Source organism: Bos grunniens, chromosome 14, assembly GCF_055505025.1.
Source record: "Bos grunniens cultivar Pamir isolate PY7600 chromosome 14, Bosgru_T2T1.0, whole genome shotgun sequence".
Lineage (NCBI taxonomy): Eukaryota > Metazoa > Chordata > Mammalia > Artiodactyla > Bovidae > Bos > Bos grunniens.
The window spans coordinates 83,775,540-83,791,100 of record NC_141178.1 but is presented as its reverse complement, the minus strand read 5'-3'; the positions used below and the strand labels follow the sequence as shown (position 1 = coordinate 83,791,100).

The 15,561-nt window shown below is 44.6% G+C and overlaps 1 protein-coding gene across 3 annotated transcripts; it reads left to right on the top strand.

The window, feature by feature from the left end:
• Nucleotides 1–12,619: 12,619 nt before the first annotated feature.
• On the top strand, nucleotides 12,620–14,691 carry C14H8orf33 (chromosome 14 C8orf33 homolog). Of its 3 annotated transcripts, XM_086338108.1 has the most exons (6): nucleotides 12,620–12,671; nucleotides 12,743–12,788; nucleotides 12,885–13,027; nucleotides 13,218–13,302; nucleotides 13,448–13,594; nucleotides 13,918–14,691. In XM_086338108.1, the coding sequence occupies exons 1-6, from the start codon at nucleotides 12,666–12,668 to the stop codon at nucleotides 14,055–14,057; spliced, it is 567 nt and encodes a 188-aa protein (XP_086194234.1). In that variant the 5' UTR covers nucleotides 12,620–12,665; the 3' UTR covers nucleotides 14,058–14,691. The 3 variants fall into 3 exon arrangements, with proteins under 3 accessions (XP_086194234.1, XP_086194231.1, XP_086194232.1); XM_086338105.1 differs by having other exon boundaries at nucleotides 12,620–12,788; nucleotides 12,872–13,027; XM_086338106.1 differs by having other exon boundaries at nucleotides 12,620–12,788; nucleotides 12,868–13,027.
• The last annotated feature ends 870 nt before the right edge of the window (nucleotides 14,692–15,561 follow it).

Genomic DNA, 15,561 nt, shown 5'->3' with positions numbered 1-15,561 from the left:
CAAACTCACGTCCATTGAGTTGGTGATGCTATCCAACCATCTCATCCTCTGTCGTCCCCTTCTCCTCTCACTTTCAATATTTCCCAGCACCAGGGCCTTTTCCAATGAGTCAGTTCTTCGTATCACATGGCAAAAGTATAGGACTTTCAGCTTCAGCATCAGTCCTTCCAATGAATATTCAGGACTGATTTCCTTTAGGATCAACTGGTTGGATCTCCTTGCAGTCCAAGAGACTCTCAGGAGTCTTCTCCAACATAGTTCAAAAGCATCAGTTCTTTGGTGCTCAGCCTTCTTTATGGTCCAACCCTCACATCCATACATGACTACTGGAAAAACCATAGCTTTGATTAGACAGACATTTGTTGGCAAAGTAACGTCTCTGCTTTTGAATATGCTGTCTAGGTTTGTCATAACTTTTCTCCCAAGGAGGAAGCATCTTTTAATTTTATGGCTGCAGTCACCATCTGCAGTGATTTTGGAGCCCCTCAAAAATAGTCTGTCACTATTCCCATTGTTTCCCCATCTATTTGCCATGAAGTGATGGGACCAGATGCCATGATCTTAGTTTTCTGAATGTTGAGTTTTAAGCCAACTTTTTCACTCTCTTCTTTCACTTTCATCAAGAGGTTCTTTAGTTCTTCGATTTCTGCCATAAGGATGGTGTCATCTGCATATCTGAGGTTATTGATATTTCTCCTGGCAATCTTGATTCAAGCTTGTGCTTCATCCAGCCTGGCATTTTACATAATGTACTCTGCATATAAGCTAAATAAGCAGGGTGACAATATACAGCCTTGATGTCCTTCTTTCCCAATTTGGAACCAGTCTGTTGTTCCATGTCCAGTTCTAACTGTAGCTTCCTGATCTGCTTATAGATTTCTCTGGAGGCAGGTCATGTGGTCTGGTGTTCCCATCTCTTGAAGAATTTTCCACAGTTTATTGCAATCCACACAGTCAAAGGCTTTGGTGTAGTCAATAAAGCAGAAGTAGATGTTTTCTGGAATTCTCTTGCTTTTTCAATAATCCAGTGGATGTTGACCTTTTCTAAATCCAGCTTGAACATCTGGAAGTTCATGGTTCACATACCGTTGAAGCTTGGCTTGGAGAATTTTGAGCATTACTTTGCTAGCATGTGAGATGAGTGCAATTGCACAGTATTTTGAGCATTCTTTGGCATTGTCTTTCTTTGGGATTGGAATGAAAACTGAAAAATGAATGGGAATTGGTGACTTGAATTCAAATGACCATTATATCTACTACTGTGGCAAGAAACCCTTGGAAGAAATGTAGTAGCCCTCATAGTCAACAGACTAGTCCAAAATGTAATACTTGGGTGCAATCTCAAAAACGACAGAATGATCTCAGTTTCCTTCCAAGGTGACCCATTCAACATCACAGTAATTCAAATCTATGCCCCAGTCACTAATGTGATGACTCTACCCATGGACATCACCAGATGCTCAATAATGAAATCAGATTGATTGTGTTCTTTCCAGCTGAAGATGGAGAAGCTCTATACAGTCAACAAAAATAAGACCTGGAGCTGACTGTTACTCAGATCATGATCTCCTTATTGCAAAATTCAGGCTTAAATTGAAGAAAGTAGGAGAAACCGCTAGGCCATTCAGATATGACCTAAGTTAAATCTCTTATGATTATACAGTGGAGGTGATAAATAGATTCAAGGGATTAGATCAGGTAGACAGAATGCCTGAAGATCTACGGATGGAGGTTCATAACATTGTACAGGAAGCAGTGACCAAATCCATTTCAAGGAAGAAGAAATATAAGAAGACAGAGTGGTTATCTGAGAAGGCTTTATAATAGCTGAGGAAAGAAGAGAAGCAAAAGGCAAAGGAGAAAGGGAAAGATACACCCAACTGAATGCAGAGTTCCACAGAAGAGCAATGAGAGATAAGAAGGCCTTCTTAAGTGAGAAATGCAAAGAAATAGAGGAAAACAATTGAATGAGAAACACTAGAGATCTCTTTAAGAAAATTGGAGGTATCAACAGAACATTCATTCAAGGATGGGCACAATAAATGACAGAAATGGTAAGGACCTAACAGAAGCAGAAGAGATTAAAAAGAGGTGGCAAGTATACACAGAAGAACTATACAAAAATGGTTTTAATGACCCAGATAACCATGATGTGTGGATCATGGAGGATGGAGTCAGACATCCTGGAATACGAAGTCAAGTGGACCTTAGGAAAGTATAACTACAAATAAAGCTAGTGGAGAGGATGGAATTCCACTTGAGCTATTTCAAATCCTAAAAGATGATGTTGTCCAAGTGCTGCACTCAGTATGTCAGCAAATTTGGAAAACTCAACAATGGCCACAGGGCTGGAAAAGGCCAATTTTCCCAGTCCCAAAGAAAGGCAATGCCAAAGAATGCTCAAAGTACTCTACAGTTGTGCTCATTTCACAAGCTAGCAAGGTTATGCTCAAAACTCTCAAGGTAGGCTTCAGCACTACATGAACTGAGAACTTCCAGATGTAAAAACTAGATTTCAAAGAGGCAGAGGAAGCAGAGATAATTTGCCAACATTCACTGGATCATGAAGAAAGCAAGAGATTTCCAGAGAAACATCTACTTCTGCTTCATTGACTACTCTAAAGCCTTTGACAGTGTAGATCACAACAAACTGTGGAAAATTCTTAAAGAGATGGGCATACCAGACCACCTTACCTGTCTCTGGGGAAACCTGTATGTGGGTCAAGAAGCAACAATTAGAACTGGACATGAAACAATGGGCTGGTTCAAAATTGGGAAACGAGTACATCAAGGCTGTATATTGTCACCCTGCTTATTTAACTTATATGCAGAGCACATCATGTGAAATGCCAGATTGGATGAATCAAGCTGGAATCAAGATTGCCAGGAGAAATACCAACAACCTCATGCAGATGATACCATTCTAACAGCAGAAAGTGAAGAGGAACTAAAGAGTCTCTTGATAAGGGTGAAAAAGGAGAGTGCAAAAGCTGGCTTGCAACTCAACACCCAAAAAAACTAAGATCGTGGCATCCCATCACTTCATGGCAAATAGGGGGGAAAAGTGGGAGCAGTAACGGATTTTATTTTCTTGGGCTCCAAAATCACTGTGAATGGTGACTGCAGCCACAAAATTAAAAGACACTTGCTCCTTGGAAGGAAAGCTATGATATATCTAGACAGTGTGTTAAAAAGCCAAATATCACCTTGCCAACAAAGTTCCATATAGTCAAAGCTATGGTTTTTCCAGTAGTCATGTACAGATGTGAGAGTTGGACCATAAAGGAGGCCGAGCACTGAAGAACTGATGTTTTTGAATTGTGATGCTGAAGAAGACTCTGAAGAATCTCTTGGACAGCAAGGAGATCAAACCAGTCAATCCTAAAGGAAATCAGCCCTGAATATTCATTGGAAGGACTGATGCTGAAGCTCCAATACTTTGGCCACCTGATGCAAGGAGCCGACTCATTGGAAAAGACCCTGATGCTGGGAAGGATTGAAAGCAAAAGGAGCAGCAGGGTGGCAGAGGATGAGATGGTTAGATAGCAGCACCAACTCAATGGACATGAATTTGATCACACTCCAGGAGACAGAGAAGAACAGGGTGCTGCCGTCCATGGGGTCAAAAGAGCCAGACATGACTTAGCAACTGAAGAACAACAGGAGAGACAGCAAGTGGTACAAGAAACCTGGATCAACCTATAGAAGGGAGAAGATCTGAGAAGGAACAAGTAAACATAAAAGAACATCTTTTACTTGTCTTATTCCTAATTAAAACGAAAGGTCACTGGTTTTCAGGGTAATAGTCTTGACAGTGTATTGGGTAACTATCGCCTGTGTAAGGTGGATGGTAGCAGTGTCCTCAGGACAGGAGAGGAGTCGGGACTGGGTTGTAAGTACCTGTGTTGCCTGTGAGGCAATGCAGTGTTATCTGAAGGTAGACTTACATTAGTTCTGATACACACTGCACACTCTAAAACAAACCTTAAAATTCTTTTAAAAGTGTCGTTGATATGCTAAGTAGTAGAAAAAATTGAATCCGATAAAATGCTCAGTTAAACCAGAGAAGACAGGAGAAGAGGGTAAGATTTCTAAAAAGAAAACAAGTGTAATGAATAAAAAAATAACTACCATATTAATAATCACTTTAAAAGTGAATGTCTAGCTACATCAATTGAAAGACAGAGACTGCCAAAGCAGATAAAAAAGAAGACCTAATTGCACATTGTCTGTAAGAAACCCACTTTAAATACAAAAACACAGATTAAAAACAAAGGGAGGAGAAAGGCATACCATGCTAACACTAATGAAAAGAAAGTTGGAGTATCTATATTGATTTCTGACATCTGAACAAATAAAGTTGTCAGGGACAAAGAGGGGGTATTAAATATGACAAAGGGATCGTGTCTACAAGAAAACACAAGGCTCCTTGCCGTGTATGCGGCTAACACAACATCAAATACCTGAGACAGAATGAGAGTACAGCACACTTACCAACAGCATTTGCTCACGTCTTGTTTGGGTGTCAGATTTTTGTATTCTTGCAATATTTCAAACCTATCATTATTATATTTGTTATGGTAATGCACAGTCAATGATAATTGATGTTTTTAATACCACATGACTTGCTAAAGACTCAGGTTATGGTTGGCATTTTTAGCACTATTTTCCCCAGTGTACATACATTGTTTTTTAGACATAATGCTGGTGCACACTTAACAGACTAATAACTTTTATATTCACTGAAAAACTAAAAAATATATGTGACTTTTATTGTGTCACTCATTTCATTGCAGTAGTCCAGAACTGAACCTGTCATATCTCCAAGATGTGCCTGTATTTTAATTGCCATACTTTTTTTTATCTTTATGCTTATGTTGGGGGTTTCACTGTTTAAAATTGCCTCAAGCATAAAGCTGAAGTGCTATCTAATGTCCCTAAGAGCAAGGGAACAGTGATGTGATGTCTTTTTGGAGAGAACAATGTGCTAGGTACACTTCGCTCAGTACAAGTCACAGTGCTGTTGGCTGAGTTCAATGTTTAGGAATCAACAGTATATAGCAAATAAGGTGTCTTTAGAGAGAAACACGCATAAAAGAACGTCATGTATTGATTGGTTGATGAAGATGTTGTGACCAGAGACTCCTAGAATCCTAACTGCATTTCTCCCAGGAGCAGTGGTTTGTTATTCCCTAATTCACTGTTCTCAGCTACTTTATGGGACTACCAGGAATGATGAAAATTGACTGTACATAAATATTTATATCTTAAACAGGCTAGGGGAATGTGCCATGGAAAGATTGTGTTAGTGGAGACTAGTGTGTCTCAGGAGATAGGAAGCAGCCATGATGGTTGAGAGTGAAACGTTAGGAGTGGTTTCTGGAGTGGCTGTGGGGGTGCAGACAGCCAGGCACAGCTAGATGAAGGCTCGCCATCCATTTTCTGAGCCTTTATTATATACCAGGGTGGGAGTCAGTGGAGAGGAGATTTGATGACATGAAAGACTTGACTTTCTACTTCTTCCTCGCTAAAGTTCTGCAAACACCTACTGCCTGATTCTGGGGGTTTGAACAGGTGCTCATATTGCCAGGGAAGAAAAATGAGGTTGCTGGTCAAGCAGAGGGCAGTAGGGGTTGCGAGGGCCTGTAAGGAGAGGTGGGGGGTGAGGCTCAGAAAGCTGGCAGATCAGCAGGGCCAGAGTAGAGTCAGGTCTGGAAATAGTTGCCTCCGTATGATTTATGGGGCATGTGCTGGCTGGAAGTCAGGAGCTTGGACTTTATGCTGGAAGAAATAGAAGATTTCTAGGCAGGAGAGCAATACAGTTTTGTTTTCTAAAGACCATTTCCACAACATGGTGGTTCAGAAAAGACAGGAGGGAGGCAAGTGCAGCCAGAGAGATGAATGAGAACTCGAATGCAGTTCAGGCCAGAGACAGTATGTGTTGCATGGTGGAGAGGGGTGGAGATTAGTTGGCAGATAAACTGATAGGTGGTGAAAGTAAAGTTCAGTTCAGTTCAGTTGCTCAGTCATGTCCGAATCTTTGTGACACCGTGGACTGCAGCACACCAGGCTTCCCTGTCCATCACCAACTCCTGAGGCTTGTTCAAACTCATACCCATCAAGTTAGTGATGCCATCCAACCGTCTCATCCTCTGTTATCCCCTTCTCTTCCTGTAAAATAAAGTCTGATGCTGTAAAGAACAATATTGCATAGGAACCTGGAATGTTAGGTCCACGAATCAAGGTAAATTAGAAGTGGTCAAATGAGATGGCAAGAGTGAACATCGACATTTAAGGAATCAGTGAACTAATATGGACCAGAATGGGCGAGTTTAATTCAGATGACCATTATATCTACTACTGTGGGCAAGAATCTCTTAAAAGAAAGGGAGTAACCCTCATAGTCAACAAAAGAGTCCAAAATGCAGTACCTGGGTCAAATCTCAAAAATGACAGAATGATCTCTGTTTGTTTCCAAGGCAAACCATTCAATATCAGAGTAATCCAAGTCTGTGCCTTAACCACTAATGCCAAAGAAGCTGAAGTTCAACCATTCTACGAAGACCTACATGACCTTCTACAACTAATACCAAAAAAAGATGTCCTTTTCATCATAGGGGACTGGAATGCAAAAATAGGAAGTCAAGAAATACCTGGAATAGTAGGCAAATTTGGCCTTGGAGTACAAAATTAAGCAGGGCAAAGGCTAATAGAGTTTTGCCAAGAGAACACATTGGTTATAGCAATCACCCTCTTCCAGCAACACAAGAGACGACTCTACACATGGACATGACCAGATGGTCAATACTGAAATCATATTGATTATATTCTTTGCAGCTGAAGATGGAGAAGCTCTATACAGTCAGCAAAAACAAGACCAGGAGCTAACTGTGGCTCAGATCATGAACTCCTTATTGCAAAATTCAGGCTTAAATTGAAGAAAGTAGGGAAAACCACTAGGCCATTCAGGTATGACCTAAATCAAATCCTTTACTATTAAACAATGGAAGTGACAAATAGATTCAAGGGATTAGATCTGATAGAGCACCTGAAGAACTATGGACGGAGGTTCACAACATTGTATAGGAGGATGTTATCAAAACCATCCACAAGAAAAAGAAATGCAAAAAGGAAAAACGGTTGTCTTAGGAGAGCTTACAAATAGCTGAGTAAAGAAGAGAATCAAAAGGCAAAGGAGAAAAGGAAAGATATCCCCATCTGAATTCAGAGTTCCAAAGAATAGCAAGAAGAGATAAGAAAGCCTTCCTCAGTGATCAATGCAAAAAATAGAGGAAAACAATAGAATGGGAAAGACTAGAGATCTCTTCAAGAAAATTAGAGATACCAAGGGAACATTTCATGCAAAGATGAACACAATAAAGGACAGAAAGAGTATGGACCTAACAGAGCAGAAGATGTTAAGAAGAGGTGGCAAGAATACACAGAAGAACTATACAAAAAGGATCTTCATGATCCAGATAACCATGATGGTGTGATCACTCACCTAGAGCCAGACATCCTGGAATGTGAAGTCAAGTGGGCCTTAGGAATCTTCACTACGAACAAAGCTAGTGGAGGTGATGCAATTCCAGTAGAGCTATTTCAAATCTTAAAAGATAATGCTGTGAAAGTGCTGCACTCAATATGCCAGCAAATTTGGAAAACTCAGCAGTGGCCACAGGACTGGAAAAGATGAGTTTTCATTCCAATCCTAAGGAAAGACAACGTTAAAGAATGATCAAACTACCGCACAATTGCACTCTTTTTACACGCCAACAAAGAAATGCTCAAAATTCTCCAAGCTAGGCTTCAACAGTACATGAACCGTGAACTTCCAGATGTTCAAGCTGGATTTGGAAAAGGCAGAGGAACCAGAGATCAAATTGCCAACATCCATTGGATCATAGAAAAAGCAAGAGAATTCCAGAAAAACATATACTTCTGCTTTATTGACTACACCAAAGCCTTTGACTGTGTGGATCACAACAAACTGTGAAAAATTCTTCAAGAGATGGGAATACCAGACCATGTGACCTGTCTCCTGAGAAACTTGCATGCAGGCCAAGAAGCAACAGTTAGAACTAGACATGGAACAATGGACTGGTTCCAAATTGGGAAAGGAGTATGTCAAGGTCACCCTGCTTATTGAACTTACATGCAGAGTACATCATGCAAAATGCTGGGCTGGATGAAGCACAAACTGGAATCAAGATTGCTGGGAGAAATACGGCAATTGCTGGGAGAAATATGCAAGAAAGTTTAGAGGAACTAAAGAGCCTCTTGATGAAGGTGAAAGAGGAGAATGAAAAAGTTGGCTTAAAACTCAACATTCAAAAATCTAAGGTCATGACACCCGGTCCCATCACTTCATGGCAAATAGATGGGGAAGCAATGGGAACAGTGACAGACTGTTTTCTTGGGCTCCAAAATCACTGCAGATGGTGACTGCAGCCATGAAATTAAAAGCTGCTTGGTCCTGGGAAGAAAAGCTATGACCAACCTAGATAGCGTATTAAAAAGCAGAGACGGCCAACAAAGGTCCGTACCATCAAAACTCTGGTTTTTCCAATAGTCGTGTATGGATGTGAAAGCTGGACCATAAAGAAGGCTGAGCACTGAAAAATTGATGTTTTTGAACTGTCATGTCGGAGAAGACTCTCGAGAGTCCCTTGGACTGCAAAGAGATCAAATCTGTCATCCTAAAGGAAATCAATCATGAATATTCATTGGAAGGACTGATGCTGAAGCTGAAGCTCCAATACTTTGGCCACCTGAGGTGAAGTGCCAGCTTGTTATAAAAGACCCTGATGCTGAGAAAGATTGAAGGCAGGAGAAGGGGATGACAGAGGGTGAGATGGTTGGATGGCATCACTGACTCAATGGACATGAGTTTGAGCAAGCCCTGGGAGATGGTGAAGGACAGGGAAGCCTGGTGTGCTGCAGTCCATGGGTCACAAAGAGTCAGACACGACTTAGTGACAGACCAACAACAAACTCATAGGACTCAGTGACTGACTGGGAGTAAGGGCTGTGGAAGAAGAAGCATTTGGAGTGAGGCGCAAGTTTAGGCACACATGTCTGGGCTAAGAAGGCTTCTGCAGGAAGTAGTTCTGGGCCAAGTCATAGAGAGATTTCACAGCCAAAGAAGGCAGGGAAAACCCCCTTAGGATCTGTAATTTACTCACCTCTAAAACTCTCGTTTCCCAGAACTTAGAGACATCCTAACTGTGGTTATTTTAAAATATGTCTACCAAAAAATAAATTAAAATAAAAAACATCTAAAATGTCTTTGGTTTTACTCCCTGAAGAGAAAGCCTGAGCTAGAACCAACCAGCTATGCTTTGCTAGATTTCTGATCCTCAGAAACTATGAGTTAATGAATGTTTGATATTTTCAATGTGCTAAGTTTCCTGATAATTCGTTACCCCTCAATAAACACCTAAAATGTTAGCTTTTTGAGTTGGCCAAAAAGTTCATTCAGTTTTTTCCATTAGATGGCTCTAGTAATGCTTAGTTGTCTTTAACTTCATTGTAAGCAATTTTGTTAGATTGCATTGTGACAGCTGTTGTATGGGTGTGCTTTTAAAACAACTTACCAAAATTGGTGAATTTTTCTTTTTTCTATTCAACCACTGTGAGCAGAATGTAGGATATTACTTCCTCGACCAGGGATCAAACCTGTGCTTCCTGCAGTAGAAGCACGGTGTCTTAACCACTGGACAACTAGGGAAGTCAGTGATTTTTATGTGTAACCATTTTACTATTAGAGATGTTAGGGGAAAAGCAACATTTTTGGCCTATTATGCTTTATTATTTCAAGAAAGGTAAAAACACAACTGAAACGCAAAAGAAGATTTGTTTGCAATATATGAAGAAGGTGCTGGGACTGATTGAATGTGTCAAAAGTGGTTTGTGAAGTTTCGTGCTAGAGATTTCTCTCTGGATGATGCTCCACAGTGGTGTAGACAAGTTGAAATTGACAGCAATCAAGTTAAGAACATTAATTGAGGACAAGCAAATTACAGCATGGGGGAGATAGCTAACATATTCAAAATATCCAAATCAAGCACTGAAAATCAGTTACACCAGCTTGGTTATGTTCATCACCTTGATGTTTGGGTTCCACATAAGTGAAAAAACCTCGACCATATTTCCACATGTGATTCCCTACTTAAACATAATGAAAACTTTCTGTTTTTAAAACAAATTGTGACAGGCAATTAAAAGTGGATACTATACAGTAATGTGAAACGGAAGAGATCTTAGCGCAAGCAAAATGAACCAACACCAACCACACCAAAGGCCAGTCTTCATCCAAAGAAGATAACGTTGTGTATGTGATGGGAGTGGAAGGGAGTCGTCTGTTATGAGATTCTTTCAGAAAACCAAACAATTAATTCCAACAAGTACTGCTCTCAGTTAGATCAACTGAAGGCAGCACTTGACAAAAAGTGTCCAGAATTAGTCAACAGAAAATGCAAAATCTTCCATCAGGATAATTCAAGATTGCATGTTTCTTTGATGATCAGGAAAAAACTGTTTGAGCTTGGCTGGGACATTCTGATTCATCTGCCGTGTTCACCAGACATTGCACCTTCAGATTTCCATTTATTTTGGTCTTTACAAAATTCTTTTTTTTATTATTATTTTTAATTGGAGGATAATTGCTTTACAATGTTGTGTTGGTTTCTGCCACACATCAACATGAATCAGTCATAGGTATACATATGTACAAATTCTCTTAATGGAAAAAAATTTCTATTCCTTGGAAGACTGTAAAAGTCACCTGGAACAATTCTTTGCTCCAAAACATAAAATGTTTAGGAAGATGAAATTATGAAGTTGCCTGAAAAATTGCAGACGGTAGTGGAACAAAACGGTGGATAAATTGTTCAATAAAGTTAAATGTGTCTTTTATTTTTACTTAAAAACTAAAGAAACGGGCTTCCCTGGTGGCTCAGTGGTAAAGAATCTGCCTGCCAATACAGGAGACATGGTTTCAATCCCTGATCCATGAAGATCCCACCTGCGCTGGGGCAACCACGCCTGTGCACCACAGCTATTGAGCCTGGGCTCTAGAGGCCAGGAGCTGGAACCATTAAAGCCCATGGTCCACCACAAGAGGAGCCAGCACAACGAGAAGCCCACGCACCACAGCTAGAGAGGAGTCCCCACTCACCACCAGTGGAGACAAGCCCCTGCAGCAATGAAGACCCAGCACAGCCAAAAATAAATAAATAAATGGTAAATTAAAAAAAAAAAAAAAAAAACCTGAAGGAACTATCGGGATGAGCAAACTCTACTTTCTGATACCGCCCATCCTCTTGCCTCAGGAAGCGACCCAGATTTCACTGACAGGAATGATGAACAGCACCGCACATTCCCGTTCTCCTGATGCCTGTGAAAGAAAGTGAAAGTGAAGTCGCTCAGTCGTGTCCGACTCTTGTGACCCCATGGACTGTAGCCTACCAGGCTCCTCTGTCCATGGGATTTTCCAGGCAAGAATACTGGAGTGGGGTGCCATTTCCTTCTCCAGGGGACCTTCCTGACCCAGGGATCGAACCCGGGTCTCCATCATTGTAGGCAGACGCTTTTACTGCCTGAGCCACTCCCTGACGCCTGTGGTGCGGGGCCAACAGCGGCTGTGCAGTAGGGTGGCCCTGGGCCGGGAGCCTGGAAGCGCAGGAGATGGTGCCGACCACACAGCAGCGTCCGGGGAAGGCCGCGACACTGCGACACTCCTCCAAGGGATGAGGGGGTTCCCGCAACCCCCGAACCCCCTCCCACCCTCTTCCACTTCTCTTGAAACAGAAGCCGCCTGCGTTGCGGTCCAGGGCCCCACGACCCGCCCACCTCGCCGTGTGGCTCGCCCCCGCCCTGCTTCCTGCTGCCAGAGCAGCCCCGCCAGGCCTGCAGGTCCTCGGAGGACTGCTGACCACTCCCCGCCCTGCTGGAGCCACTGTTACAGCGTCGCGCTCAATGACAGCTATTCATGTCTGTTGACCGGCCTTCTTTATTTTATTGTTTATTTATGTATTTTGGGGCGCGCCGGGTCTTTGTTGCTGCACACGGGCTTTCTCTACTTGTGGCCAGCAAGGGCTACTCTCTAGATGCAGCCGCAGGCCTCTCGCTGCGGAGGCTTCTTCTGTTGCAGGGTTCAGGGTCTAGGCTCCGCGCCTTCAGCAGTTGCCGACTGGGGCCTCTGTTGCCCAAGCACGCGGCATCTTCCCAGACCAGGGATCCAACCCGTGTCCCCTGTATTGGCAGGCAAGTTCTTAACCGCTGGGCGTCCAGGGAAGCCCCCTGTTTTCCCACTGTTCCCGCCCCACTAGCAGGTGGTTCCCTTGAGTAGCGTCCCTTCATTCAGAGCAGAACCTGCAACCTCTCCAGTATCTTGCCTGGAGAATCCCAGGGACAGGGGAGCTGGCGGGCTACAGTCCATGGGGTCGCAAGAGTCGGACACGACTGAGCGACTAACCCACCACCACCACCACCTGCAACCTCGTAGGTCCTGAGTGGTTCTTGTCCAGACGGTGCTCCGAGCGCCCGCGCCCCGCCCACCGCGCGCACAGCCCCCGCCCCGCGGAACTCTGCGACGCAGGCTTGTTTCCCTGGGAGCGCATTCAGCGTGGGACTCCAGCCCTCCTCGGTCCTGGCGGCAGCGCATGGCGGTGAGCGGTGTGCAAGTGGGGAACGCCTTTGGGCGGTCGGCGGCTCCTCATGACCCTCGTTCTTTCCCCAGGCTCCAGGACATCCTGCTCGGGAGACAGCGGCAGCCCCAGGCCCAGGTACTGCCCGTGCACCCTGCAGCCCCTGGTTCCCCAGGCTGCTTCCTAAAGCCCCGAGTCCTTCACTGTAAGGCCTCAGCCAGTCCGTCTGCTTAGGGCGCCCTACGTGCCGTGACGCTGCCTCGAGGACCAAGAAGCAAAAGAAGAAAACCCGGGATGGGGCGTCTGTTGCCAATGGAAGCGGGAAGACCCCAGAAAAGCAGGACCCCGAGGAAGCCCCCCTAAGCGCAGAGGCCCAGGCAAGGGCGGGCCTCAGTCGGGAAGGGTGAAGTCCCGGGCGCGTACTGGGCGGGAGCCCGCCTGTGGGTGTGGTCCCGGATTTACAGCGGGAAGTGGATGAGATGCGGCGTTTGGGGTTCCTATGGGATGAGGCTGGAGGCCCCAGCACCCAGATGCCCGCTCACAGTCACTACCCACAATCCATCATAGGCTGAGCAGCTGGCTCGGGAACTGGCCTGGTGCGTGGAAAAGCTGGAGCTGGGACTGAAGATGCAGAGACCCACCCCTAAGCAGAGTGAGGGCCCATCTGTAGAGTTGGGGGAGGGAAACGGTGACAGTCCTATGACCTCAGGTGCTGCCAAGGGATGGAATTGTTGCCTTTGCGGTAGGACAATTGGAAGTGAGGATAGAGGTTACTAGTCCTTTGTTTTCATCTGCAGAAGAACAAGCTCTTGGAGCCATCCGAACCTTGCGCAGCCAGAGAACCCCTCTGCCCCGGAAGAGGCAGCTGATGCGCTCTTTGTTTGGGGACTACAGGGCTCAGATAGAAGCCGAGTGGCGCGAGGCCCTGCAGGCTCTCAGGACTGGTGAGAAGCTGAGAACTGGTTGATGAAGAACTGCCTAGTTCAAGGGGGCAAAAGAAAAAGCCTGGGCAGTGAAAGGGGGAAGCCTCGAGCAGCGGGGCTGCCACAGTAGGAGGGGGCTCAGGAAAGCCACAGGGAGAAAGCCTGGGGCGCGGGTCACAGAACTCCGGCTTGGACTAGCGAGACAAGGGGAGCAGAGTTAGTGAATCTCTCTGTGATGATAGGACGAGAAGCCAATAAGTTAATTTTTACAGTGAGGTTAGAGTTGTATGGGCAGTTAATGTTTGCTATTATTATTCTGATACTGTCCCTCTCTTCGCTTACAGCTGCCCACTCAGCCCAGGTGCAGCCTGTAGGTGAGGCTGCCAGAAAGAAGAGCCGAAGGGTCTGCAGACCTCGTCCAGAAGGAAGGTCCAAGGGCACCTCGGATACTCGTGATGAAGAGTTTAGGTTTAATTTCTTTTAGCCTCTTCCCTAGAGTGGCCACCTCTGCAGTGATGTGGGGTTTCTGTGGAATGTAGCACTTTTCCAGGAATGCTGTGGGGCAGATGGGAGACCTGCATGTTGGGTGCTGACAAGCCCAGGACCCCATTTGTAGGTTTTCAGCTGAGATGTCCTTCCTGCCAGAAGAGGGGGGTTCCTTTAGATGGTTCTACAGTAGACTGAAGTGAGTGTTCACACTGTGTTGTAAAACAGCTGTCCCCAACCTTTTTGACACCAGGGACAGATTTCATGGAAAACAGTTTTTCCACAGAGAGGGCGGGAGGTGAAACTCAGGTTGTAATGCAAGCAATGGGGAGTGGATATACATATAGATGAATCTTTCCTTGTTTGCTGTCTTTTCATCTCCTGCTGTGTGGCCTGGTTCCTAACAGGCCATAGACCAGTACTGGCCCAGGGGTTGGGTACCCTGTTATAAAAGACTCTCAACAGTCTCAGGAGCAGACTAAGTAGGTATTGTTAATAAGGGTTAGTGGGGAAGCTGTATAGTTGTACACTGGTGCTCACTTATGGAAGGATGTCCTCTCAAGTGGTATGGCGCTCCATACCATTGAGTCCCATTGCTGTAATAAAACTGTTTCTTATGTGGATAAGCAAAAGCGTGTGCTAACTGTGCTGTTACAGGAAATGTAGATGAGGTGGTGTCAGGCACTGCTGGGTCCAGGCTCTTACCCCAGGGCTTGGTCCTTTATACTGCCTTCATTCCTAAGCAGGTGTCATCCTCAAGGAGCCAGTGTATCCCCCAGCAGCCCAGGCTTTGTTCTGAGGAGCAGGTAGCTTCCTGCCCTAAGAATCCCAGCCAAACACCAGCACTGACTCTCTGGGCAAGCTCTGATGTTAGCTGCTCCAGGTGATAGTCCCAGGACTTCTGCATTAAGTTGGGTTTTCACGGTGGCTTAATTCTGTTGTGACTGTGATGCCATCTTTGGTAGTGTTTCCCAAACTTGCAGACTAGACAGATACCCAGAGCCCACCTGCCTACTCAGCATCTCTGCTTTGGTGTTTCACAGATATTTCACACTTGACATGTCCACAGCATCTGATTAGTCCCTAAATCTGTCTTCTGCTTTCTGGTGAATGGCACTACTGCCCACCCAGTTGATTAGGCCCAAAATCTATGTCATCTCTGCAAAAGGAGTTCCTGGATCCAGTTCCAAAGAGTGAGTGTGTGTCTGTGTGTGTGTGCGCACCTTGGCTTCCTCACACCAACAGCAATTCTTGGATGTCAGCAGCATGTCCAAAATTCAACTCAGTTATGACGTTATCTACCCAGAGTCAGATTCCACAGGAAAGTGCTCAACCTCACAAGACCCAGTTCTTCATCCACCAGTTGCAAGTCCAGGTTGTCACCTGTATTTCTGACCAACTGGCTACAAATCAGCTCCCCGTGACCCACTTCTTGGGTTCAGTTAACTTGCTACAGTGGGTCCCAGAACTCAGGAAAACTTGTTTACTCACTAGATTACCAG